At 55.0% G+C, this 26,228-nt stretch overlaps 1 protein-coding gene across 1 annotated transcript in view; it reads right to left on the bottom strand.

The window, feature by feature from the left end:
• The window catches only part of WDFY4 (WDFY family member 4), a gene marked incomplete at its 5' end in the record, with an annotated part of 233,527 nt that overhangs the window by 76,865 nt on the left and 130,434 nt on the right, over nt 1-26,228 (bottom strand). The window contains 4 exons of the mRNA XM_081104486.1: nt 2,662-2,828; nt 5,537-5,588; nt 7,096-7,302; nt 8,656-8,733. Coding sequence (XP_080960612.1) covers nt 2,662-2,828; nt 5,537-5,588; nt 7,096-7,302; nt 8,656-8,733 — 504 coding nt within the window. The remainder of the gene's footprint in view (nt 1-2,661; nt 2,829-5,536; nt 5,589-7,095; nt 7,303-8,655; nt 8,734-26,228) is intronic.

The raw sequence follows: 26,228 nt of genomic DNA, 5'->3' as shown, positions 1-26,228 counted from the left end.
CCAGCGGGATGATGCCCGAGTCTGTGTGAGCACTCAGCCTATGCCAAGCTGCCCTGCACTGATCGCGGGCGTCTGCCTGCCCGGTACTGGTGGTGGGAGAGTTGCCATGGTAGCCAGCCTTTGCCAAGCCAAGTCCCAGCTGCTCTCAAAAAGGCTTCCACCCAGTGCTTGCCCCCCTGAGCCAGGGTCCCCAGGCCGTGACAGCAGCCCCGGTAACAGCTGCAAGCAGATGGCCTACCCCCAGCCCCTACGACCCCCTGCTCCCCCGGCTGGTGCCCGGCATGTGGCCTCCTGACATAGCTGTGTCTCCCGCTGGGTAGAGCACGTCATGCTTACGTTATAGAAGACAGACAGGGCTGAAGCCAAGCCTGGCCTGCTGGAAGCACCTGCAGGCAGGCTCAGACGTAAATAGAGGTCTGCACCTTGGGGGGAGGTGATGGAGGGAGCAGGGCTCTGTGGACAGGCACACCAGACAGGCTCAGCCAGCAGGTGGGCACCGGGCTGCGAGGAGCTGGCCGGGAGCTGTCTGGGGCCCGGTCACAGAGGCCCCTGTGCCACAGCCAGCCCGGCCGCTCCACAGGGAGTTGTCTAGTCTAGACCTGACTCACTCCTCTGGACCAGTGATGCTCTTGAGCTCCGGATGCCACCTCCCTGTGCTCCTCCCTCCCTCAGGGTTTTACATTCAGGCCTCCTCGGTGTCACCACATGTCACTCCAGGCCCCAAGCCCAGCAACTTCCCTCTTTTCCACACAATGTGGCATTATGTAGGGGGCACAGAACTCCTAGAGGGGCCCAGCCCAGCAGATCAGGTCTCTCATGGGCTCCACTCTGACCCACTGTCTCATCATGAACATCCCCGAAGGACAGCAGGCCCAGGCAGACCCTCCACCCCCTCATCTGCTCAAGCACGCACCCAGCACCTCCCTCACCCGCAGTTCCTGCCTCCTGGAGCCAGAGCTGCTGGGACAGTTTGAATGAGAGCACCTCTGTGAGCACTGGCAGGCATTTCCTACTCCCTCGGCCATGGCCTAGGTACCAGGGTTCGTTCCCCATCCCCCATCCCCCTTCTTGGAGGGGGAGAACCAGTCCGAAGGGTCCATTAAAAGAGGAGTAACCGCCACAGTGACAGCAGCAGCCGCAGCCACTGAGCTCCGACCCCCGCGGGCACAGTTCTGGACAGGAGCAGCCTCTCTGATCTTCCACACAAACTGATGAGTCAAGGACGACAGCCCCAACGGCACTGGGCCTGAAGGGGTGCAGGGGGTGGGGGCTGGGTCTGTGCACGGCCCGCCTGTGGCATCGCCCACCTGCCCCCACCCCCATACCCCTTCTTCAGGGAGCAGGTGTGGCTGGTGGTCTGGTTCCTCTGGTCCTGGAGGAATTCAGGCTGAATTGGAACTATCTGCCCCACAACTTCCCAGGAAACCAGAGGCAACAAGCAAGCCCAGCGACAGGAAGGAACACAGCTCATGAAAAGAGCACGTGCGACAATGGCATAGCCTCCCTGGCCTGCCCTGTTTGGTCTCCCGTTCAGGGGCTGAGCCCCCAGCCCAGCCAGCCCCTCCGCAGGTGCCGGTGCCAAGGGGGACCAGGGCGGCTCCTGCTCTGCCGGCTGGTGCTGCCCGCCTGTCTGCACCTGGTGCTCCGCTACCACAACCAGCCCGTGCACGCTCTGACAGCTTCCTGCTGTGCTGCGCGGAGACCCAGAGAGACTGACGTTCACGTACAAGACAGGAGGGGGGAGAACAGCCTCTGCCTCGTCCTGTCCTGCCTCTCAGGCACTGTCAGTCACCCTCCCATCCCCCCACCCCCACCCCCCGGGAGCTAGGAAAGCAGCCACCTGTGGGCTTCAGGCTCTTGCTCCCCCAACAAGGCCTCTGACAGACATGCCACTGGGTGAGACAGTCAGCAAAGCAAGACTCAGAGACCAGCACAAATGCCACAGGCATCCTGCTCCACAGCCTGGGGTTGGGCCTCGCTCTTGGCTGTGACGTATGCTCCAGACCTTGCCCACCACCCGGCCTGCAGGCTTGGGGAGTGCGTCCCGTCGGGCCAGCCCAGAGGCTCTCCTGGGAAGAGCCAGGGAAAGAACTGGGAGAGGACCCGGTAGGGACCCTGAGAGATAGGAGGGTAGCGGGCAGTGTTCCAGTGCTGGCCCCCGGGAGCCACTCGGGTAGGCCCACCACACCCGCACCTGGGCACTGCTCCAGAGGCCAGAGCTCCTGCTGAGGCCCACAGTGCCAGTGTGCTCACCCGGGGCCTGAGAGGCGGGTGCTGCGGGGACAGCTCGGACGTAGGGCTGGGGTGTCCAAGCACCGACCCCCCCAGGCCCTCACAATGTGGATGCACCCGGGGGGTCAGGCTGCAGGCGGGGCCGAGGTGCTGGACGACGCGAAGGTCAAGAATTCTGCACTGAAAACTGCTCTCCCAGGATTAGAAAGGTTAGAGCACGTTCACTCAGCAGTTCATCAGCGGTTTACACCTTCAAGGCATGTGGGTGCAGGCGTGCGGTCCCTTTGCACACCTCCCTGGACACACGCTCGCAGCGCGCTCCTTGGATTCTCAGAGGGAAGGGAGTGGCCACCGTGCCTATGAGTGAGGGGGGCCCTGCTCGCTCGTGTCTGATCGTCCTGAGGGAACAGTCATGATGGGCCGTCCTACCTTCTCATGGTCAAGAAGCTCCTGTAGAATAACCTGTCTTTCCCGACACAGCTCTAGGAAGTCCTCGGAGTGCTGGCTTTCGTGCAGGGACGGGAAGAAGGTCAGCCGGGTGCAGTCTGCCGCCACCTCGTCGCTCTCGCCCTCGGCCGCCCTGGGGGTCAGCCCACCTGCCGTGGCGTAAAGGGACACAGTGTTGGCACGAGCCACCCGATGTCACCAGGGTGGGTGCCGTGGGGCCTGAGTCGCTGGGAGGAACGGCCAGGGCCAGGGCGACGTGACCGGTGTGCGGTCCGCCTGTCCCTCGCTGCTGCTGCGAGTGGACACACCCGGAGGCTGTGGGTGGCCAGACGCCTCAGGTGGACCCCCCAGGGGGCCCCGGCCGGGCTGCTCGCCAGAGTTTGTTGGATCTGAATTTCACCTTGTTCGCTCTTTGAAAAGAGTGTTTGTTGTTGTTTTAATTATGGAAGCACTATCTTCTAATTATAAGAAAAATCTGGGAAAACCATGAAGCTGTGAGAAATAAAACAAATGTGTACCCAGAGTCAGTACTGACAATGGCAGCTGCCGTTCAGTAACGCTTCTCGGTGCTGGGACGTGCAGGGGCACTTGTCATCGGGTGCTGCCCGGGTGGGAGAGGCTGCGGAGCCGCAGCTGACGATGGGGAAACTGAGGGAGGCCGCGCTGTGCGCAGGATAAAGGGCTGCCGAGACCCCAGGCCCAGGTCGAGGCCGAGCTGGAGCTGTGCCTCCGTCCAGAGTGAGCGCCAACTCTAGGCTGATCGTCCTCACTGTTCACAGTTGGTGCCTTTCCTGCACATGTATGTGTAGGCATGCATCTGTGTAATTTTTGACACAGTAGGAATTACACTGCATTTATAGCTTTTCTTTTCTAATATTTTTTTCACTCAAGATCATATCATGAGCACTTTCCCATTCCACTGGGAGTTCTCTGCAAACAAGACACCACTGTGTGGAGCCTCAGGATCCCCTGAGCCTTCTCCGACTCGTTGGTTCTGCACTACCATGAAGCTGGGGCGCTGCAGTCGCGCGTGTGCATGGCCACGGCCACGGCCACGCTCCTCTCCTAAGGCTGCACGCTGGGCCTGCCCACTGGGTGCCAGCTAAGCACACACCCGTGTGGATTTCTAGATCCGACTCCTCCAACCTGTCCTGGTGTCCACCTGCCTGGAGCGGTCATGCGCACCTGCCTGCAGTCCAGGGGCTGCAGCCATTTTCTTTATGTCAAGATGCTCACTTCTTTGACCTCTGCCCTGCCTGGGACTCTCACCTCAGGGTGAATGGCAGTGCCTGCTGCTCACAGCGCAGCCATACCGGCTTCCCCAGCAGGGAGGGCGCGGTGCAGTCACAGGCACGCGGGAAGGCACGGAGGAGAACCAGGCCGACTGAGCGCCCAGGGACTCAGCAGACCAGACGGAAGTCCAGTGAGGTCAGCACACCTCCACCTGCCCTCTCTGCAGCCACCCTCTAGAGGAGGGCGCGGCAGGTTCTCACTCTGATCTTTGAGTGTGGGCCTTGGGGTGGAGAGATGAGAAGCAAGCAGATATTGCAGTGTTACCCTAAGTCCTATGACCCCCCAAATCAACCTGATCTGAGCCCAGCATCCTCACTTCCGGGCAACACTGCAATATCTGGCCAAAGAGGCAGCTCAGCAGGAAGCCCAACACCACAGTCCCAGAGACAAGATGATCAACACTGAGAAGCTGTCACTTGGTTACAGTCTGACACTAGCTGCAGCCTGGGGCACAGGGCACTCACAGCCAGGGAGTGTTCGAGCCACGGCAGCCTGAGAACAACCACAAAACCAGACAGTGTGTGTGTGTGTGTGTGTGTGTGTGTGTGTGTGAATGTGTTCTTGCCAAAATCACCTCTGAGAAGCAAACCTGTATTTTTAGCAAGTTGACTCATTCAATTTCCTCCATGAAAATTATACAAATAAAGAGTAAGCATAAACTTAAAATATTCAAAGTATGTTTTTTGTTTGGGAAATACTACACTTATCTTTGGTCCACTTGCTGCAGTGTCAGTTACCTATAGTCAAATGTGGTCCGAAAACATTAAATAAAAAAATTCCAGAAATATACAGTTTCACATTGTGCACTGTTTTGAGCAGCATGATGAAAACTCTACGATCTCGCCCCTCCCATCCAGGAAGTGAGTCTGCCCTTTGTCCAGCACCTCCCCCCTGTCCGCTCCCGTCTGTCAGTCCCTCAGTAGCCGTCTCAGTTATCAGAGCAACTGCCGCCGAGTCACAGTGCTTGTGCTCAACCAGCCCAGTTTATTCAACAATGGCCTCAAAGCGCCAGGGCAGCAACACTGGCAACTGGGATACACCACAGAGAAGCCACAGTGCCTCCTTTAAGCAGGAAGGTGTGTGTGGGTAGGAACACCACAGTACACGGTCCTGCAACCTGCCCCGTGGTCAGGGGCTGCAACACTGACTGCTCTATCTGTCATGTTTACAACCAGAGAGGTCAGGGTAAGAAGCATTGCTATTTCACCACTTTTACACTAAGACATCCTGTTGTTTTCCTCCCCTGTGTTTCGGGTCACACACTGAACATGTATTTGTACTGTCTGGGGCACTTTTAAGGTTTCCCTGATTCAGCAAGTTGACAAGATAGATTCCCTGAAGAAATGTTTACTGTGGCCACGTTACTATGAAGTCTGCTCTCGGGCGCTCTGGGTCTGGACAGGTCCCGCTCAGTTCCAGGAGCACGTAACGCACAGTCGGCCTGCCCGCTCCGGAACCGCAGCATCTCTTCCCAAGACAGCAATTCCATGTCGCTAATAAGACCCTAAATAAAACCAATGACTGGTTTAATTTTAAAATGAAAAATAGTTGATAAACTGAATACCTCCATTTTCAGCATTTGTTTGAGAAATACCACCATTTCTGTCCTGGTTTTCCTGAAATAAAATCAGAGAAAAAGAAATTAAATCCTGGGTACTACCTATATGCACCCCCCATTCCACATATTCACAAACACATAGACATGCACGTGATCCCTTCAAATAAATCACATACTCAAGACTCAGATGCAAGAGAAAATGCTGAATCCTAAAGGACCACAGTAAAAAGCAAGTATTAACGTTCCCGAGTCAAAGGAGAGAAAACCCACAATCTTCCACTAAGTAGAATTACAGTAATTACCCAAATGATGCCAGAGTGGGATTACATAGCACCCGGGCCTGGGGAGCAGGCCCCGCGGAGAGGCTCGGGCCAGCGCCTGCTTTCACAGGCAGCCCTCGCTGGTCACCTGCCCGCTGTGCAGGCTACTGATTCTTTAAAAATGTATGTTTATTGATTTCAGGGAGAAGGGGAGAGGGAGACAGAAACATTAATGATGACAGAGAATCATTGATTGGCCGCCTCCTGCACACCCCACACTGGGGATCAAGCCCGCAACCAGTGCATGTGCCCTGACTGGTATTTAACCATGCATGACTTTCTGGTTCATAGGATGACACTCAACCACTGAGCCACACCGGCTGGGCCGGGCCACCTATTTCTCCTGCCTCCATTTCCACAGAAATGCATTGAGGGAGAGTACTGTAAGCCACCGGCTGTTTATTGGCAATCCATTAGAAATTCAGTGTCTACTGAATAAAAGAATTATAATTTTTTCATTGAGTTTTATAAGGATGTAGTGTGGATAAGAGGTTCTGTGTCATAGACTAGAAAACAAACTCAACATGGACTTGTGTTCCAGTGTCTGGAAGGCTGGCTTTTAGAATATCCCAATCAGGATTGTTCGGTGAAGAAATACAAATCTAGTCACAGATGTTTCTACTCCACTACCAATTCAACTGGCTCCCCAGCCTTTAAAAGGCAAAAATGTAAGTTCAAGGGCATGAGTTCAAGCTTTCGAACAGCACACTGCGGTCTGCTGGACTCCACTGCTTAGGGCTCAGTGAGCTTCCATGCGCTTGGACTGAATGGGTCACTGGCTGGAGCTTGCAGAAATGGCCGAGTTCAAGGGATTCCCACTGTGAAGGTGTTCTGTGCGATGCACTTGCCCAACCATGTCTAGAGCAGCGCTGGCCACGCCTGCTCCGGAACAAACGCCTGTGCGAGCTGACAGTGGCCATCGCCGGCTCTTTCCAAACTCTGGACTCTGTGGACGTCAGTGTGGCCTGGGTCGGTGGTGCCGATCTACACCACTCACCCACTCCTCCACGCACCCACCCACTCACAGCTTCCCTCCTCCGCTACCTGCGAGGGGTAGCGATTCTTTTTTTCTGTTAAACTGCATCAAGAATGATGCAGAGCCATCCTGCCTTTCCCCACATAGGTTTTCTCCCCTGCCTACCCACATCAGAGCTCTCAGAAGCACCCCAGGAGTCCCGATGAAAACAACACCGGACAGACGGAGAAGCTATGGCCTGCCTCCGCGCCCTGCTGCCTGGGACCTACCTGGGGCCCTTCTGCACGCTGGGCCTCGCTAGGGGACGAGCGTCGGAGGCGCTTCCTCATGCGCGCAGGCCCTTCTCGCCAGTCCAGCTCCCACCGGGAACAGGGTGTGGCTTCTGCTGCCGAGCCCCACAAGCCCAGCTCCCCGAAAAGCTGCTCCTGGATCCGGGCCCAGGTTCTGGCGGCCTTGACCTCGCCGCACCTCCGCCTCTGCAGAACAGAGCAGTGGATGAGCGTGCTCCCCTGAACATGGACATGGTCTGTCGTAAACACATGGAAAGCCCCTCGTGACTGGCCTCAGAATGTGGATTTTCTCAGATCTAAATCAATCAGCAGTAAAGCTCCGTACCATCTTCTCAGCTCCGAGCCCCAGTCGGGCCTGCCGCTAAGAACCAGCCAGGCCGCCTTCTAAGAGGCTGGATCCTTTCTTTCTGGGCTTGGAGGCTCTGCTTGAGCTTGTCCTTCCACCTGACCTTGACCTCTCCCAACCCTGCTGCGTCTGACAAACAGTTACTTGTGAGCGAGCCTGGCGGCTGGAGGCTGCACGTCTCCTGACCCCTGGAGGCTCCCAGGCGCGCTGTGGACTCCCAGGCGAGTTTATACGGAGGAATGTAGACCAGCTAGCATGGCTTACATTGCCCAGAGCCTCTTTCCCCCGCCCTTGGGCACCACTGTTGCACTGTTCCTTGGCCCCTCACCCACCCCAATACTCCTAATGGCCCTACACCACTGCTCCTCCCTCGTGGCAGTGCTGGCCTCACTGCCTGTTTGCAGTCACTCTTTGACACCTTGCCCCGCTCTTCACTTGTAAATACCCTCTGGCTGGAGCAGTGCCATTTAAGCTCAGCCTTTCTATGCCTGGCACAGGCTTTGGGACAGAGCAAGTACGAAGTAACGACTGGAATTAGTAAGGTTCTAACACTATACGTTATGTTCTATTATTAGCAATTATTTTCTTGTTAATTTTGTTAACAAAACCCACTGACCATAGCTTCTTAGCCATGCAAACCTGAACATGGGACTTCTGCCTCCGTGCCCCTAGGGCCCTCGCCTCCCAGGAAGGAAGGGCTGCCACCTTAAAGATGGGGACCCTGAGGCTCAAACGGCAGCCAAGGGGGCGGCAGACCTGAGAACCAGGCCTGCCCAAATTAAACCCTTTTCCCTGTTATAAGCTCTCCTTGTGCCTGTGTTTTCCAAGTCTATTGTTCATCGTGTTATAATGATCTGTTTATTTCTGCAGTTATCGGATGCCTCTCTCTCCTTTAGAGGGAAGCGCTCTGAGAGTGAGCAGGGCCTGCTGTGCTTGCAGTGTGCCCTCGCTCCCGGCAGAGGGGCCTGAGGATCCTGAGGGGACCCATGCAGACACATCCCCGGCTCCTCCTCTGCTCAGACTGTGGCTGCAAATCCCCAGACCGTTAGCCCACCATTAGCCGGGCTGACCCGTCCCTGACCAAGCACTGATGCAGGCAGCCTAGAACCTAAACCAAAGGCCCTTCTGATTGTTACAGGGGTTCGAGGCGGGCTCCGGGCGCTGTGTAGAGGCAGGAACTGTTTTGGTTTTACCTGCACGTGATCTTTGTATAAAGATGCATAGAGCTCTTGTCCTTTTCTTCTGTAGTTTTCGATACACGACACAAAATCCTAGAGAAGAGAGACAGCGAGCCACAGCTTAGTGAAAGCGGATGTTAGGTAAGAACTTCTCTGCTCAGACCAGCACCAAAGGAGGTGGCCTGGGATCTGTGGTCACGTCCATCATAACCTCGTGAGTAAAGTCTTCACCGAAGCTCACACACACACACACACACACACACACACGTGCACACACACATACACGCACACACACATGTTTGTGAGTCACTTCCACTCCCAGCTTGTAGCCGACAAATCCTCCTCCCAAGAATCACAGAAAAGCTGGGTCTGAATGCTCTGCTTTAAGATAGCAGAGAGCTCCCAAGAGCGCCAAGACTTCGGGGGGCAAGGTATCGGAGGGGAACCCTCACTGACATGGTCTCAGTGCCTAATACCTGTGCTTTTTTATTTCCCCTCGAGATATTCCAAGTTTGTAAATGCATAAGAGGCTGAGGAGCTAAACAGAAATTGGTGGCTGAGAAGCAGGGAAGCTTGTCAGCGTCTTTGGGAGTCTCAGGGGGCTAAGGAGAGAAAACTGGAGCTCAGGCTCACCACATCTCCCGGAACATAAGGAGCCCAGAGCCCCAACATAGCACAGTAAAGAAAAAGGAGCCCCGCTTTCTGCATTGGTGTTCCCCTTTAAGCAGTTGCCCATGAGTAAGCAGCGTGGGGCTGAGAGGCTAAGAAATAAGTAACGCTTCCTACAGCCTGAGCCTGTAGAAACCAGCAGGACTCAGGCTTAGGTGGGATCTCGGAAGGCTGCACCATCGGGACCCAGGAAGACCAGAAACAGACCAGGCTCCCAAAGCAGAAACCCAGCGTCCAGCGATCGCCCTACTGCAAGCGCATCCCAGAAGGCAGAGAAAGCTCTCTTTGGATGCGGTGCATCACCTGAGCTTCTAATAGAGACCTTCATGTGAAAGGCTCAGCAGTCAAGCAGGAATTACTGGATGTGCCACAAAATGATCAATAGAAAAATAAACATGTATCCAGACATTAGACTTGTCAGACATGGACCTTAACATAATGCAAGCAATATTGTCCAAAGTGAAATATGGAGAATTTTGCAAGAGACATGGAATCTCTGAAAAATAACCAAATGAAAATTATAAACCTGTCATATGAATTAAATAAAATAAGAAATTTTATGGGTGAGTTTAACAGGACAGAGGATAAATGAGGTTGCAAAAATACCCTTGCTAAAATATGATGAGATAAAAATATGGAAAATATTAAAAAGATAGAGAGAGTTAGGTACATATATAATATGGAGAATGCATATAACATGAGCCTCAAAAGGGCAGTAGAGCAATACGGAAACTTAATGAGAATTTTCTGAAATAAATGAAAGCCATCAGCCATAGATTTGACAAATTCTACAAACCTAAATAATACAAGAAAAATATTTTTACAACCACACATAATCCCATCATAGTAAAACTGCAAAAACAAAAGATGAAGAAAAATATTCAAAAACACACAGGGAAAAGTCATATTGTCTTTCAAAATAGAACAGTAAGAATGGAAGAAGCCAGCCCTGGCCGGATGGCTCGGTTGGTTGGAGCATTGTCCCGTACACCAACAAGACGCAGGGTTGACTTCTGGTCAGGGCACATACCTCGGTTGTGGATTTGACCCTCAAGTCAGGTGTGTAGGGGAGGCAACCAATCAATGTTTCTCTCACATTGATGTTTCTCTCTCCCACTCTCTAAAACCAATAAGAACAAATCTTTAAGTGAGGTTTATAATAAACAAATAAGAAAGTGAGTACTGACAATGCGTTCAAGAAACTCGACTCTGAAGAAGGAAGACGGCTCTGGGGGCAGAGCTGACAGGTGAGAGGGAGGCTATGACTCAAGTGGACGGCGAGGCCCGGGGAGGTGGCAGTAGATGCCAGCAGGTTGAAAGCGAAGGAAAGAGAAGCGTCATGATGGAGCAGGTTCTCTGGGAGGAGAGGTAAGGATGGGGTCAGCAGCCCACGCAGGGGTTGACCTGAGCTGGGGAAGGGGAGGCCCCGCATGCTCTAGGCTCGAGGGAAGGACCTGAGGATGTGCAGCTGCGGATGCGTGTGCAAGCGGGACACTGGGAAGCGAGGCGGGTCACACCTGGTGGCTCCTAGCTCCGGGTGGAGGGGGGGTAAGGGTCTGGCTCCCCGGAGAGCTGAGCAGGGGCCTGAGCAGAATGCTGAAGGTTTGGGACAGTGGATTAGGAGGATGGAAGGAGGAACTGGCCAAGGAGAAATGACTCCAACAATACAGGAAATGAGCTCTAGGATGCTGTTCCCAGGTGCGTCTCCCCGACTTGCGTTTCCACCCTGCACATCTCGGTGCTCGGCACAAACTACTTTCCCATTGGTCTTTGAGGCCTTTTGTGCCCCAGAAACTGGTCCCTCTCAGGGTGTGGAGACAGGAGGAGGGCAATTCAGGTCTGTTCAAGGGCAGAGGCTCTGCCTGGGCGGCAGGGAATGTGGCTTGTTGATCAGGGACACGTTTAGAACAGAGCTCCGTGTGGCTTATTGGAGCTAAATAGCCTTTGCTTAGCAACTGCCTGTGCATGAAAGAGTTTAGAGCCTGTGAAGTAGAACAAAGGGCCCACGAAGGCCATCTGGAGACTTGAGGGCACGCAGAGCTAGATTAAAAAGCTGTGCTCGGCTCTCCCAGCGCCTCCCAGGAAGGGCTTGGCTAGAGGGCACAGATCAGACTTTGGAATGGGAATGGGCACATCCCATCTGGAGGGTCACCTTTAAGTGAGCTGACCTCAAGCTGGTGGTGCCCACCGTGCTAGAGACACCCTGGGTTGGCCAGCTGCCGTGACCCTCCTGCCCAAGCTGTCCCCTAGGAAGCGCCTGCTGGCTACTGATGACAGTCATTACACTTGTTTGTTTAAAGCCTCATTAGTCTTGTGTCCACAGTTGTGTGGCCTCACAACAATGAGAAAGGCCAGCATCTGAAGGCAGCCCCTCAGACCCTGCTCAGAAACTTGGAGCCAAGATGACAGTCGCAGGCCTTGCCCAGCCATGCTCTGCATGCGCCAGGCCTGGAGGGAGCTCAGCAGCGAGAAATGTCACGGCTTCGCATGCACTGACCTGCCGTGTGCTGACACCTTCCCAACTTCATTTTAACCCTCCGACTCTCCATTTCACTGCTAGTAATTTATTCCAAGGGCACCTAAGATATAAGCCCAGGGATTCCCTGGGCAACATTTCCCACCATCCTATTTATAGCAGCACAAGATGAAATGGTTCAAATTCAACACAGGAGGGCTGCTTCTGCCTCATAAAGCGCATGTGGTCACCAAGGCCATCGCAAGGGCCACCACTTGCCCACACAGAACCTTTGTAACTGTCCTGGGCCTGACCGGAGGGCTTGAATCGTGGAATGAAGCTGCATTTCAGCTTCCTTCCGCCACTCTGGCCAGATGTCGCTGCTCACAACCCACACAGCCATCACTAAAGCCTCGGTGTCAAAACTATTCAGATATGATACCAAGTTTATGACGGACCAAGATTTTTTGAAGGAGGGTAGAAAACAGTATGGTGGCAACAATAACAGTTACTTCTGTATGGATTTGCACGGAAAAACAACAAAGAAGATGCAGTGCCCTGGTACTGAGTGCTGCCTGCCAAGCGTTTCCAGCTCTCTCCTCCCGAGGTCACCATCCTGCTGCCTTGCAGCGAGGCGAGGCCCGGATCCGTGTGTGGGCGCTGCAGGACCCCTGAGCAGCTGGCTGCGCTCCTTTCTGACTGTGATGGCAGCACTCGGTGTCCAGGCGATGGCTGCCCCGTGAGCCAGTGCTGCTGAGGGAGGCTGAGACTCCCGCAGGCTCCCCGCAGCCCACGCTGCACCGGTAGCACAAGGGAGAGACAAATCTTTGCCATTTTAGGCCAATGAGATTTGGGGGTATCTGTTACTGCAGCATAACCTAACTTCCACATAAAATATGTTAGAAAGGGTTGTAGTGGAAATGAATTTCTATGTGTGATCAGTGAAAAAAGATCAAGAGCACTAAAGTGAAAGCAAGTATGAGATGAATGAAATACCATGAGAAAAGTGCTGGAACAATTTGAACAACAAGACAAATTACAGGCTTAATGAATTATAGCCCAATGTATACCTATAGATGAGTCCCTACTGATATAAATAACATTGAGCAAATAAATTTAGGGGGGGAAGAGACAAACCTTCCTCACAGAGAACTTCAAAGAGTGGAGGTACATACCTACCCCCCAGGAGGCAGAACTCAATTGCTTACCCCACTAAGGGTGCGTGGACTTAATGCCTGGCTTCCGAAGGATCAAGTGTGGCGAGGGAAAACAGTAGCTTCCCAGTGGGGAGACCTGCAGGCGCCACATGACCCTGCGCTGAAGGCTGACATCATTGGGCAACGTCACATGGTGCTCTGCAGCCCTTAGCTGATATGTGACGAGAAGGGCACTTCTCTGTGGAATGTCTTCCAGAAAACCCAGGCTGATGATGAGGGAAAATATTAAACAAACCCAAGTTGAGGCGTATTCTATGAAACACACCTCAGAGACCAGCATCTCTCAAAACCGTCAAGGCCACGAAGAAACAAGGAAAGTGCGCAATGGTCACGAGTGAAGAAACTAAGTAAGGGGATGTGATAACTAAGTGCCATGTGGATGGTGTCTTGACTGGGTGAGTAGGAAAACTGAACAAAATAAAGTCTGGAGTTTAGTTACTAGCAATATACTAATTAATATCACTTCTTAGCTTTGACAAATGCACCATGTTATGTAACATGAGATGTTAACAAGGGGAAATTGAGTGAGGAGTATATGGCATAGTGAATAAAATGTGAGAAGTATATAAAAGGTATTTGGAAATAAAAAGCACATTGAAAAATACAGTGGGTTTCTCACAACCCTTTCACCGAAGCCTCGTCATGAACCCCATGGGGGTGGGAATCCCCACTCTCTCGGCTGGACACAGTACTATGTTTCTTTTGGGTGCGGACAACTCATTGTACAGAGTGTAATCCTCATGTTCAAAGACAAATAATTTTTAGTAAATCTTGTTTCCCCAAATTGCACAAGCCAACCATGTCACCAGATCCCAGGTGGGCACACTGCCTGAGGAATGTGCAGAGGCTGGTACAGAATTCACGAAACCACGAATGGCATCATTTTTGATGAATAGTTAAGGGAATTTTAAGAACATTATTGACAACTTGATTTCCATTTTATGAATATATTTTAAAAGGTAACCTCATATTACATGACCTCAGTACCGGCAGTCTTCTTCACAATTTTTAAAGTTCCTATATTCACTAATAATTTCACAAAGGAAAGGCAACAGCCACGCTGTCTGTCTGACTTTAGTGACAAGTCTAGTTCCTTTAACACTGAACTTTCTTTGGCCAAAGAAACAAGTGACTTGTTCGAATTGAACCCAGGTGATCTCTCATTCATCGCAGCTAAAGTAAACTCAGATGCGGAGACCCCCCGTGTGTCACATGTTCCCACTGATCACTCTCACTGGTCACCCCGTCACGCGTCGGTCACCTCTCCTCCACTGGCGGGTCTCGGGGGGGGGGGGGTTGAGTAAGCATGCTATGTTGCCGGGGGCAGAGAGCAACAGAGGGACTCATATCTGTGAGCGCTTTGTAACTGCATTGCTGTCTGCTCCCTCCAGCACCCTCCCAGCTCCCGCTGCGCAGCCTAACCCAGCAGGGGCAGCGGCTGCATCACAGAAGCTGGGCTCCCCACCGCCTGCGCCTGGAATGAGCTCCTGGAAGACACTGCCCACCTCTGTCGCCCAGGGCCTGGCAAATGGAGGCAGCAATAGAGTTTGAGATACTGAAATGAAGCTCACAGAGCCTCCTCCCTCCTCTGAGCCAGGTTCTCTGCAGCTGGCCTTTCTCTGCCCAGAGTAAAGCATTCCTGGCGGTCAGGATGAACAAGGCCCCTTAGGGTCTGTCGACAGCTCCTCCAGGTCTGCGAAGGACAAGGGTCAGGGGCTGGGCAGGTTCTCACGGCCACTGCCACAGTGAAAGCCACCTGCAATTCAGGATTTTCCTCGTTGCAAAGCAGTCAACAGGCAGTTACCTCCCCAGCTCCATGTTGTGCCTCTCGCTCCCGGCCGCGGGCACGGCCCAGGGGCCTCCGAGGGCATCTATTCTATGACCCGGGCCAGGAAGTGATTTTTTCTCCCAGGACCCAGATAATGGCACTTTTCTCTGCTGCAGAGACATAGCCTCTGGATTCTTAATAAATGTCAAGCGATAGCAGAGTAATAATCATATTTCCAGCAATAATGACAACAGCGGGCTCAGAGTGGGTGAGGAGGGACCCGACCACCCAGGGCAATTCATCTCCTGTTAAATTCACTCACAGATTAATTTCTAAGATGTACGGAGGTTTCTAATTTGTCTTTGTTGAACTGTGATGCTTTGATTAAATTCAATTGTCATGAGTACTTGAGGGATGACTCCTGGAAAAACAACAGTTCGGTGTAGCCAGGGACAAGAGCTTCAGAACTGCAGGCACAGGCCTCCCAGGAGCCTCCCGCTCGCCTGCCCGGGTCTCGGCCTGGCCGGGGCCTCCCTCAGGCCCTGGCAGGTGGGGAGCACCACACCGCCCTTCCCTCAACTCAGCCCCATCTCCTCTTGCTGGCTGCTCCCCTGTCCTCACAGGGAAGGCTCCTAGAGGCACAGCCTCCACAGGCAGGAGGTGGGGGAGGGGGGGAGGGAGCAGGGGGAGCAGGAAAGTGAGACACTGAGGTGTGGGAAGGGGTCTGGGTGGGAAGTAAGTGTGAGGATCTACCCCAAAGGTTGGAAATCCATGGAGCATCTCCCCAAACACCTACTGATACTGAGGTGCGTTTACAGACTAAATCGTTTTCTCCAAAACGTCCATGTTAAGGCCTAACTGACAGCATCTCGGGGTGTGACAGAGGCCCTTGGAGACGGGCTTTTAAAGAGGTGTCCCTGCAGCAGGCCCTGCAGTGGGCTCTTCCTTAGAGGAGGGGGACGGGGGAGCTACGGACAGGAGCGCTGGCTGCACCCCGGGGGACACACCCACCAGCATGGGCTCGGTGTCCGGCCCCAGGGCTCTGAGAACAGTGGCTGTGAAGTCCCAGCCTGGGGCCTCGGTTACAGCAGCTCAGCACCAGCTCAGCGCCCTCGCTGCAGACAGCGCGGCTGAGCCGTGGACACCGCAGAGGGAAAGGGACCAGAGGTCACAGGAGCACGTCCTCAGGCTTCGTGGAGGGACAAGGCCACTTGGGCAGTGACCACCTGCCGCCACCCACCTAGAGCAGACCCCTCAGCCAGCCCTCGGGACAGGACAGGGCTGGCCGCAGTCTGGGTCCACGCCGCGAGTTCCCCGAGGGCACTGGCCACAGCCTGCCCCCACCCCACACCCCACCCCCAGCTGCGCACACCTGCCCTCCTGGCACTGCGGCTGCCCGGGACCCAGGAGGTCCCACGGCAGGGCTCCCCGTGGTCACAGGCACCTCACCAGCACCAACCCTCCCTCCCCCTCAGGTGGGGCTCACAGATGTGGCCTCTGGGAGGGAACACAGGCCTCCGTTTTTCTTCTCTGTCTTCTTCAGCTCCCAGGCCCCAGCACCCCCTCCAGTCTAGGCCCTGTGCTGGCCCTGGGGGCTGGAGGGGGATCAGCCCACAGCGTGCCCCCCAGGACCTTGAAAACCCACCCCGGGAGATAAATAAGAGACTCATGTTCCCATGGCAGCACAGCTCTGCAGCCGCACAGGGCACGGCCCGGCTGGGGGGACACAGGGCACGACTGGGCTGGGGGGACAGCCGCTGTCAAGGGCCTGTGTTCTCAGTGTACAGGGCCCTGCAGATGCGCGACTGTAGTCTTCACAGGCTGCAATCTAGCCAGCGGCCCAGAGGCAGAGGCCACACCTATCCCTGTCCCATCACCAACTTGCCTTACACCCTCCCTCCCCTCCTCCTCCTTCTCCTCTTCCTCCTCCTCCGCCTCCTCCTCCTCCTCCTCCTCCGCCTCCTCCTCCTCCTCGTCTCAGCCCAAACCCCTCCAAGAGGCGCAACAGGCCTGCTCTTGACTGGGCACCTTTTGGTCCCTACACCTCTGGTCACACTGACTGTGTCGCCAGCCTGGAAGGTGGGCCTGGCCGGCCAGGGATGATGACTTTCCTTGTCCATATCCCCGGCTCTTCCCCCAAGGGCTGGGGTATGGTGGGAAATCAGTGAATGGGTGTGGAAGGGTGAGGAGGGACCGTTCGCAGCAGAAACGGGTGTGATGCCTCCATGTAGATGAGAGCTCAGATGCAGATGCAGGTGGAGTCGTAGACCTGCTCTCTGATCCCCTAGAGAACTTGGCCCAAGCTGGCAACTGCTCAGCCCCTCCTGCTGGCCACTTGCCCTCTCCACTCCAGCCATACAAGCCTCTCTCACTTCTCAATGCACAGACTCACTCCCACCCTCGGGCCTTGACACGCGCGGGGCCTGCTCACACGCACTTCCCAGAGAGGACCGAGAGCCCCACCCCAACAGGAGTCTCGGCACAGAGTCCCAGCACAGCCACTGCCGCGGCCTCCCCAACACAGGCTCCTTCAAGCACCGCGTGGCCCGAGGACCCCAGCCGCTCCCTCATCACTCCCAACTTCGCTAGTAAATCAGCCGGCAGCAAGGACCGGCCTCCCCTCGGCTCCCCCGCAGCCAGCCTCTCCCTTCTGTCAGGACAAAGAGTCACGTTTGCAGCAACCCCCACCCACAGCAACGCCAAGCAAACTTCAGAACTTTCTGTTCGGAGACTTTGAAAGAATTTTTTAATTAACCAAAATTATTTCTCCTAATAGATGGGTCCCAGGGCGAGAGCGCGCTGTAACTCACTAACTCACGTGGCAGCGCTGGCGGCTGAGCCGGTGGGGCCTGGCGGGCTGTGAATGGCAGCAGCGCCTCAGGAGGCCCCGGCTGAGTCTCCACTCCTCGGCCATCTGCCGCTTTATTCTTTATTTCGTTGGCAACGTTTCGTCTGTGAACTCTAAAGCGTTTTTGCATTGATGAAGGTTTAAGTTTTAAGTATTCAAGTTTAGAGAAATAAACAAAAAATGTTTCCCATCCATAAGTCTCATTCATATATATATATGTATATATGTATATATGTATATATGTATATATGTATATATGTATATATGTACACATATATATGTACATATATACACATATACATACATATACATACATATACATACATATACACATAGATTTTAAAGCATTCCCTGGGGTAATGATACCTTCCCCTAATCACAGGCCAGCTTTTAGAATGCAGGTTACCTCACATTAAGTGACCTAATACACAAAAACATCTGAACCTCAGAAGAGATTCCAGGGTACCATTAGCCTTTAAAGTGAAGGACTATATCCCGTTTTCAAAAGGATTCAACCCAAGATTGATCTGTTTTCATTCACAAAATCTTGACTGATGTACATTTCTTCAGAACCCCCTTCTACTGTGAGTCTCTTTAGATGTCACCTAATTCGAGGGGCAAATACCCAGACCACAAGGACTCCTGACCGTGAGGACCCTGTGCTGTTACTCATTTCTATAGTCTTATCGTTCATTGTTGAATTGCATAGGATGCAGTATTTCCACATTGAAATACAGTGGGTGAGCGGCAGACGTGAGCTGAGGTTACCCTGTGTGTCCCAGCGACAGCCGTCAGATAGGACACAGGCACACAGCACACTGGTGCAGGCACAGAAGGCAGGCAGGAAGTACTGGCAGGAGGAGGCGAGAAGTCTCGCTGCCCTTTTCAGACTAGGCATTTCTGTTGGGGGAAGTCTTTGGAAAAGGAGCTGAGCATCTATCCCTAAGGACTTTGCAAAACATGGTTTAGATTCAAGGTGGCTTTCGGTGGGTAGTGGTGTGACCTCGCGCCCAGAATGCCGCGTTGCTGCATGGAACTCGCTTCACTGGGCACCTGCCCTGGAGGGGTTCGAGCTATGTCTTGCTGCTAAAGGAAATACAACTTTAGCCTCACTTTCTGTAGGGCCAAGCGCTCAAAAGAGTGCCCTCAGGGTGGCGGCCGCTCTCAGGGGGCAGACCTGGGGCGGACCGGGCCTCTGTGCCAGCGACGGGCGAGGAGTGTGAGGGGCCACGCGAGCGCCGAGGTGTTGATCATTCCTTTACTCGCGGACCTGGCATTCTTGTCATGATGACAGAGTAGACCGCGTTTTGAGGTAGGTTTTTAAAAGAAACCTCTGAGAGGAAAATTCTGGTAGAGAAAGTTCCATCGGCTCCGTAGGCAGGTGCTCGCAGCCGGGGAGGGGCCATCCCCGGTTCGCAGCGGGTCCTTGGCAGGTCCGGTGCCTGCTTATCCGCCCGGTCCTGCGCATGAACTGGAAACAGGCCCCTCTGAGACGAAGGAGAGCGAGGGCCCTTCTTCCAGGGGTACAGACCCCGCCGCTCACTGCCTGCGAGCAGAGCTCCCCCAGAAGCAGGAGTGTCCACCCCGTAAACTGCCGTTGCTCGTGGGGCCTGCACAGGCCAGTGTCCTTCCTCCCAGGAGGCCACCGCTTGCCACTGCCCAGCAGCCTGGCATCCCCCGCCAGGCATGGTGCCAAGCTGCCTGCCCCTGCCCAGCCCGGGGCCCATGCCCACAGCGGGGAGCAGTCCGTGGGTCAGGGCCTCTTCATGCCGGGCCTCCACACTGACCTTCAAGGGCACAAGGGACGGTCTCCCAGGCTGTTGTCCTCTCTCTGCCTTCTTCTGAAACCTTGTTCACATGAAGCCGGTGGGCGTGGGTCGGCACCACCCACTCCATCCCTGGAAACTCGTTCAAGCAGAGGTCGTGCGGTTCAGGGTCATGAGCGAGAGCTTCCTCCTCACGGACCAGGTGACGCGCAGGCTCACCCAGCCTAGCGTCTGTGCCACCAGACGGCAGAGGTGGGCATCACGCCCATGAGTGCTCAGCACAAACCCAGCTCCAGTGGGAGGTGGGCATCCGGGTCCAGCGAGGGCTGTTTAAAGGGTAACCTTGGGGCTTCAGGCTGGTGGCTTCCATCTTGGAAGTGTCCCGTCCAGCAAACGTGAGGTTTCAGGAAGGATTCCGCCCTGAGGAGGTCGCTGTGTTTGCACTACAACCTGCTCACTCCAGGCAGAGTTTCGTCAGAAGCTGAGGGGCGCCCTGAGCGTGGGGAGCGTGAGCTTGCAGGGCCCCGTTTGATCCTTGCAGCCTCTCTCCTGCCCGCGCCAGTCACCTGTGCTCAGAAGGCCACTGATCCCTCTCCAAACCTAACTGACAGAGGGTACGATAAGAGATTTGCCCTAAAAGTCTGTAAAGGGTAAACACAACTAGAGAATTTAAGTTACAGAAAGTTTTCAGAAATAAATATCAGTTGTGATATTTTTAACACAAGGACACAAACATAAGTGAACATATTAAGTAAAATGGTCAAATCAGAACAAAAGCAGGAAGCAGGGAGCAGACGCATCAGCTACCCACGCAGCGGCACGTGGTGCGAGCCTGGCCGCGATGCCACGGCAGCCTCGACATGCGTCCCATCGCGAAAAGGCTGCTTCGCCCGAAGCAAGCGCCCCAGCGAAGTCGCTCCAAGCGGTTTTGAAATGAATATCTGATTCGAAACTTCCCCTGTGCCTATAATCGCATGCTAATTTACATTTTAATTACTTCCTAAGAAATCAGAAGCATTTGTTGACAGTGGAACATGATGTCAGCTTCACAGGCACTGTTGGTGGATGCTTAATGGACTTAATTAGGTAATTAGTGATGTTAATTATCCTTCTATTATGAAGATAAAGATGCCTCACAAATGATGCGCTTGGTAAAGAAACATCAGTAAAGGTATCAGTGTTTGCTTTGTTCATTTACTTCTATTTTCAAACTCCTGTAACAGGCCCTGTGATAGACTAGCAATATTTCATATTTCCTTAAAATGAAAAGGGAAAGCCACTGCCTCCATGGGCCCGTGATGGGGCTTCCATTATCCTGAGCCCTAACGCTGCTTCTCAAACCCCCGCTGCCGGGGCCTGTCCACTGTGCTGCTATGGTGTAGGGTTCCTTGTTCAAGGGCTCCTTCCACGCACTTCCCACTGGGGTGATGGGCGGGTTCCAACATCAACTGTCTGCAGAATGGTGTGTGTGTGTGTGTGTGTGTGTGTGTGAGAGAGAGAGAGAGAGAGAGAGAGAGAGAGAGAGAGAGAGGAAGAGAGGGGGGAGAGAGAGTGAGGGAGAGAGAGAGAGGGAGAGGGAGGGGGAGAAAGAGAGAGAGGGAGAGGGAGAGACAGAGATAGAGAGAGTAAGAGGGAGGGAGAGGGAGAGAGAAAAAGAGGGGGGGGGGAGAGAGAGATTAGGGAAGAGAAGAAATGAGAGAGAAGGCTGTGGTTGAGTGCCCAGATCAACAGAAGGAAACCTAAAGGGCTAACTCACCCTCGGCTGCCCACCTGTGTGCATGTCCGTGACCCCCAGGGCGGGGTCCCCAGGTTGCTCGAGGACCCACGCTGCTGTGGGAAATCAATTCTGGGTGCGATGCTGGAGCACAGCTGCCTGTGAGAGCAAGGCTAAGATACACAGTACACGGACTCCACTTCCAGTTACACTGAGAACAGAAGCTTCAGAGGAGTAAGAAGTGAAACTATTGGATTTGATACATTTTTTCTTTCTTGCTCCCAAATCCCCCCACAAGCAAAGCACAATGAAAGTTCTTTCCGGAAATGACCCTACCCAGACACACCACGAGTTGCGCGAAGGCCGGGCTGAGCAGGGGTCGGTGTTGGGGTCAGCGGCTCAGGAAAAGCACTGAGAGAAAGCAGGTCATGGGCAGCCTTGCCCGCCACAGCCACGGAAGCCATGGTCACATCTGCAGAGCAGTGCACGGCTTTCAGTCTTTTTATTTTATTTTTTAATTTTTTAATATTTGAATTGATTTCAAAGAGGAAAGGAGAGGGAGAGAGAGAGAAACATCAATGATGAAAGAGAATCATTGATTGGCTGCCTCCTGCACACCCCGTACTGGGGATCGGGCCTGCCACCCGGGCATGTGCCCTTGACCAGAATCGAACCTGGGACCCTTCATTCCACAGGCTGATGCTCTCTCCACTGAGCCAAACCAGCTAGGGCTCAGTCTTTGTGAGTGGTTTTGATCCTCAAACAGATAATTACTTGCTCCCATTTAATTACTTTCTCACGAGACTTCCTACCTCCTAGCACAACGGGTTTCCAACCTCACACACTGGGTGGTGGAGTCTCGCAAAGGCTGTGACCTCGGCTTTCCACTCACTCTGCTGGGTCCCAGGTTGTGACATCTGTCTCTCCACCCACTTATTCCTTGATTGGCTGACACAGGCTGCCTGTCTCCCTGCTTCCCCAGTGAGAATGGACTCCCAAGTTCTCACCCCTCCACTTTAGGAATCCCCCTGTCTGCCTTCCCCAGATCAGGCCAGCTCTGCGAAGCATCTCCTGTGACAGTTCTTTCCCTCTTGCCCACATGCATCACATTGAATTTACTACAAGTTGAAGTAAAAATATTCCCAGTGACAACCTTTGGAATTTCAGATTGCTAAAATGTCCTACAATCTCTTCAAGATCTTTGACGTTAACCTGTTTTATAGGCCTTCCCAGGGAATTCTGACTACAGTTTCCACGGATGTGGTCCTACTTCCTCAGCTGCTACGCTGGACTCTACCCCACATCCCTCCCTTCCTTCCCAAGCCCATGCCTTCCTCTGTCACAGTCTCTGCTCAGCACTGGGCTCTCCGGAGTCCTGAGCCTTTTTGCCCAGCTGAGTGCACCTCCGGGGCCCACGCCCACAGAACACCGAGCCAGTGCCCTCACCCACTGAACACCGAGCCAGTGCCCTCACCCACTGAACACCGAGCCAGTGCCCTCACCCACTGAACACCGAGCCAGTGCCCTCACCCACTGAACACCGAGCCAGTGCCCTCACCCACTGAACACTCAGCCAGTGCCCTCACCCACTGAACACTCAGCCAGTGCCCTCACCCACTGAACACTGAGCCAGTGCCCTCACCCACTGAGCACTGAGCCAGTGCCCTCACCCACTGAACACTCAGCCAGTGCCCTCACCCACTGAACACTCAGCCAGTGCCCTCACCCACTGAGCACTGAGCCAGTGCCCTCACCCACTGAACACTGAGCCAGTGCCCTCACCCACTGAACACGAGCCAGTGCCCTCACCCACTGAACACTGAGCCAGTGCCCTCACCCACTGAACACTCAGCCAGTGCCCTCACCCACTGAACACCGAGCCAGTGCCCTCACCAACTGAACACCGAGCCAGTGCCTTCACCCACTGAACACTCAGCCAGTGCCCTCACCCACTGAACACTCAGCCAGTGCCCTCACCCACTGAACACCGAGCCAGTGCCCTCACCAACTGAACACCGAGCCAGTGCCTTCACCCACTGAACACTCAGCCAGTGCCCTCACCCACTGAACACTCAGCCAGTGCCCTCACCCAATGAAGAGCGAGCCAGTGCCCTCACCCACTGAACACTCAGCCAGTGCCCTCACCCACTGAACACTCAGCCAGTGCCCTAACCCACTGAACACGAGCCTGTGCCCTCACCCACTGAACACCGAGCCAGTGCCATCACCCACTGAACTCTGAGCCAGTGCCCTCACCCACTGAGCACTGAGCCAGTGCCCTCACCCACTGAACACTGAGCCAGTGCCCTCACCCACTGAACACTCAGCCAGTGCCCTCATCCACTGAACACTGAGCAAGTGCCCTCACCCACTGAACACTCAGCCAGTGCCCTCACCCACTGAACACCGAGCCAGTGCCTTCACCCACTGAGCACTGAGCCAGTGCCCTCACCCACTGAACACTCAGCCAGTGCCCTCACCCACTGAACACTCAGCCAGTGCCCTCACCCACTGAACAGCGAGCCAGTGCCCTCACCCACTGAACACTCAGCCAGTGCCCTCACCCACTGAACACTCAGCCAGTGCCCTCACCCACTGAACACTCAGCCAGTGCCCTCACCCACTGAACACTGAGCCAGTGCCCTCACCCACTGAACACCGAGCCAGTGCCTTCACCCACTGAGCACTGAGCCAGTGCCCTCACCCACTGAACACTCAGCCAGTGCCCTCACCCACTGAGCACTGAGACAGTGCCCTCACCCACTGAACACGAGCCAGTGCCCTCACCCACTGAACACGAGCCAGTGCCCTCACCCACTGAGCACTCAGCCAGTGCCCTCACCCACTGAACTCTGAGCCAGTGCCCTCACCCACTCAACACTCAGCCAGTGCCCTCATCCACTGAACACTGAGCCAGTGCCCTCACCCACTGAACATTGAGCCAGTGCCCTCACCCACTGAACACTCAGCCAGTGCCCTCACCCACTGAGCACTGAGCCAGTGCCCTCACCCACTGAACACTGAGCCAGTGCCCTCACCCACTCAACACTCAGCCAGTGCCCTCATCCACTGAACACTGAGCCAGTGCCCTCACCCACTGAACATTGAGCCAGTGCCCTCACCCACTGAACACTCAGCCAGTGCCCTCACCCACTGAGCACTGAGCCAGTGCCCTCACCCACTGAACACTGAGCCAGTGCCCTCACCCACTGAACACTCAGCCAGTGCCCTCACCCACTGAACACGAGCCAGTGCCTTCACCCACTGAACACCGAGCCAGTGCCTTCACCCACTGAACACGGAGCCAGTGCCCTCACCCACTGAACACCGAGCCAGTGCCTTCACCCACTGAGCACTGAGCCAGTGCCCTCACCCACTGAACACCGAGCCAGTGCCTTCACCCACTGAACACGAGCCAGTGCCCTCACCCACTGAACACCGAGCCAGTGCCTTCACCCACTGAGCACTGAGCCAGTGCCCTCACCCACTGAACACTCAGCCAGTGCCCTCACCCACTGAACACTCAGCCAGTGCCCTCACCCACTGAACAGTGAGCCAGTGCCCTCACCCACTGAACACCGAGCCAGTGCCTTCACCCACTGAACACGAGCCAGTGCCCTCACCCACTGAGCACTGAGACAGTGCCCTCACCCACTGAACACGAGCCAGTGCCCTCACCCACTGAACACGAGCCAGTGCCCTCACCCACTGAGCACTCAGCCAGTGCCCTCACCCACTGAACTCTGAGCCAGTGCCCTCACCCACTCAACACTCAGCCAGTGCCCTCATCCACTGAACACTGAGCCAGTGCCCTCACCCACTCAACACTCAGCCAGTGCCCTCACCCACTCAACACTCAGCCAGTGCCCTCACCCACTGAACACTCAGCCAGTGCCCTCACCCACTGAACACGAGCCAGTGCCCTCACCCACTGAACACGAGCCAGTGCCCTCACCCACTGAACACGAGCCAGTGCCCTCACCCACTGAACACGAGCCAGTGCCCTCACCCACTGAACACTCAGCCAGTGCCCTCACCCACTCAACACTCAGCCAGTGCCCTCACCCACTGAACACGAGCCAGTGCCTTCACCCACTGAACACGAGCCAGTGCCCTCACCCACTGAACACTGAGCCAGTGGCCTCACCCACTGAACACCGAGCCAGTGCCCTCACCCACTGAACACCGAGCCAGTGCCCTCACCCACTGAACACCGAGCCAGTGCCCTCACCCACTGAACACTCAGCCAGTGCCCTCACCCACTGAACTCTGAGCCAGTGCCCTCACCCACTGAGCACTGAGCCAGTGCCCTCACCCACTGAACTCTGAGCCAGTGCCCTCACCCACTGAACTCTGAGCCAGTGCCCTCACCCACTGAGCACTCAGCCAGTGCCCTCACCCACTGAACTCTGAGCCAGTGCCCTCACCCACTGAGCACTGAGCCAGTGCCCTCACCCACTGAACTCTGAGCCAGTGCCCTCACCCACTGAACACTCAGCCAGTGCCCTCACCCACTGAGCACTGAGCCAGTGCCCTCACCCACTGAACACTCAGCCAGTGCCCTCACCCACTGAACACTGAGCCAGTGCCCTCACCCACTGAACACTCAGCCAGTGCCCTCACCCACTGAGCACTGAGCCAGTGCCCTCACCCACTGAACACTCAGCCAGTGCCCTCACCCACTGAGCACTGAGCCAGTGCCCTCACCCACTGAACACTCAGCCAGTGCCCTCACCCACTGAACACTCAGCCAGTGCCCTCACCCACTGAACACTCAGCCAGTGCCCTCACCCACTGAGCACTGAGCCAGTGCCCTCACCCACTGAGCACTGAGCCAGTGCCCTCACCCACTGAGCACTGAGCCAGTGCCCTCACCCACTGAACACTCAGCCAGTGCCCTCATCCGCTGAGCCAGTGCCCTCACCCACTGACCGCTGAAGTGTCAAAGCACTGAACTCAAAGGCATCGGGGACCTGGAGAAGCCTCAGCGCCCTCCTACACTGGGCAGGACTTCCCATGGGGCCCCCACGCCTTCGGTCTCAGCAAGGCGGTCATCACCCAGCTGCAGGAGACAGACCCAGCACAGTGGACAGGGCAGTGGAGCCTGACCCTCCCACGGTGACGGTGGCGGCCTCTGTCTGCTCTCTGCCT

This window comes from Myotis nattereri (assembly GCF_964212035.1).
Source record: "Myotis nattereri genome assembly, chromosome: 13".
Classification (NCBI taxonomy): domain Eukaryota; kingdom Metazoa; phylum Chordata; class Mammalia; order Chiroptera; family Vespertilionidae; genus Myotis; species Myotis nattereri.
The sequence above is the reverse complement of the archived record's forward strand: the minus strand, read 5'-3'. Positions and strand labels throughout refer to the sequence as shown.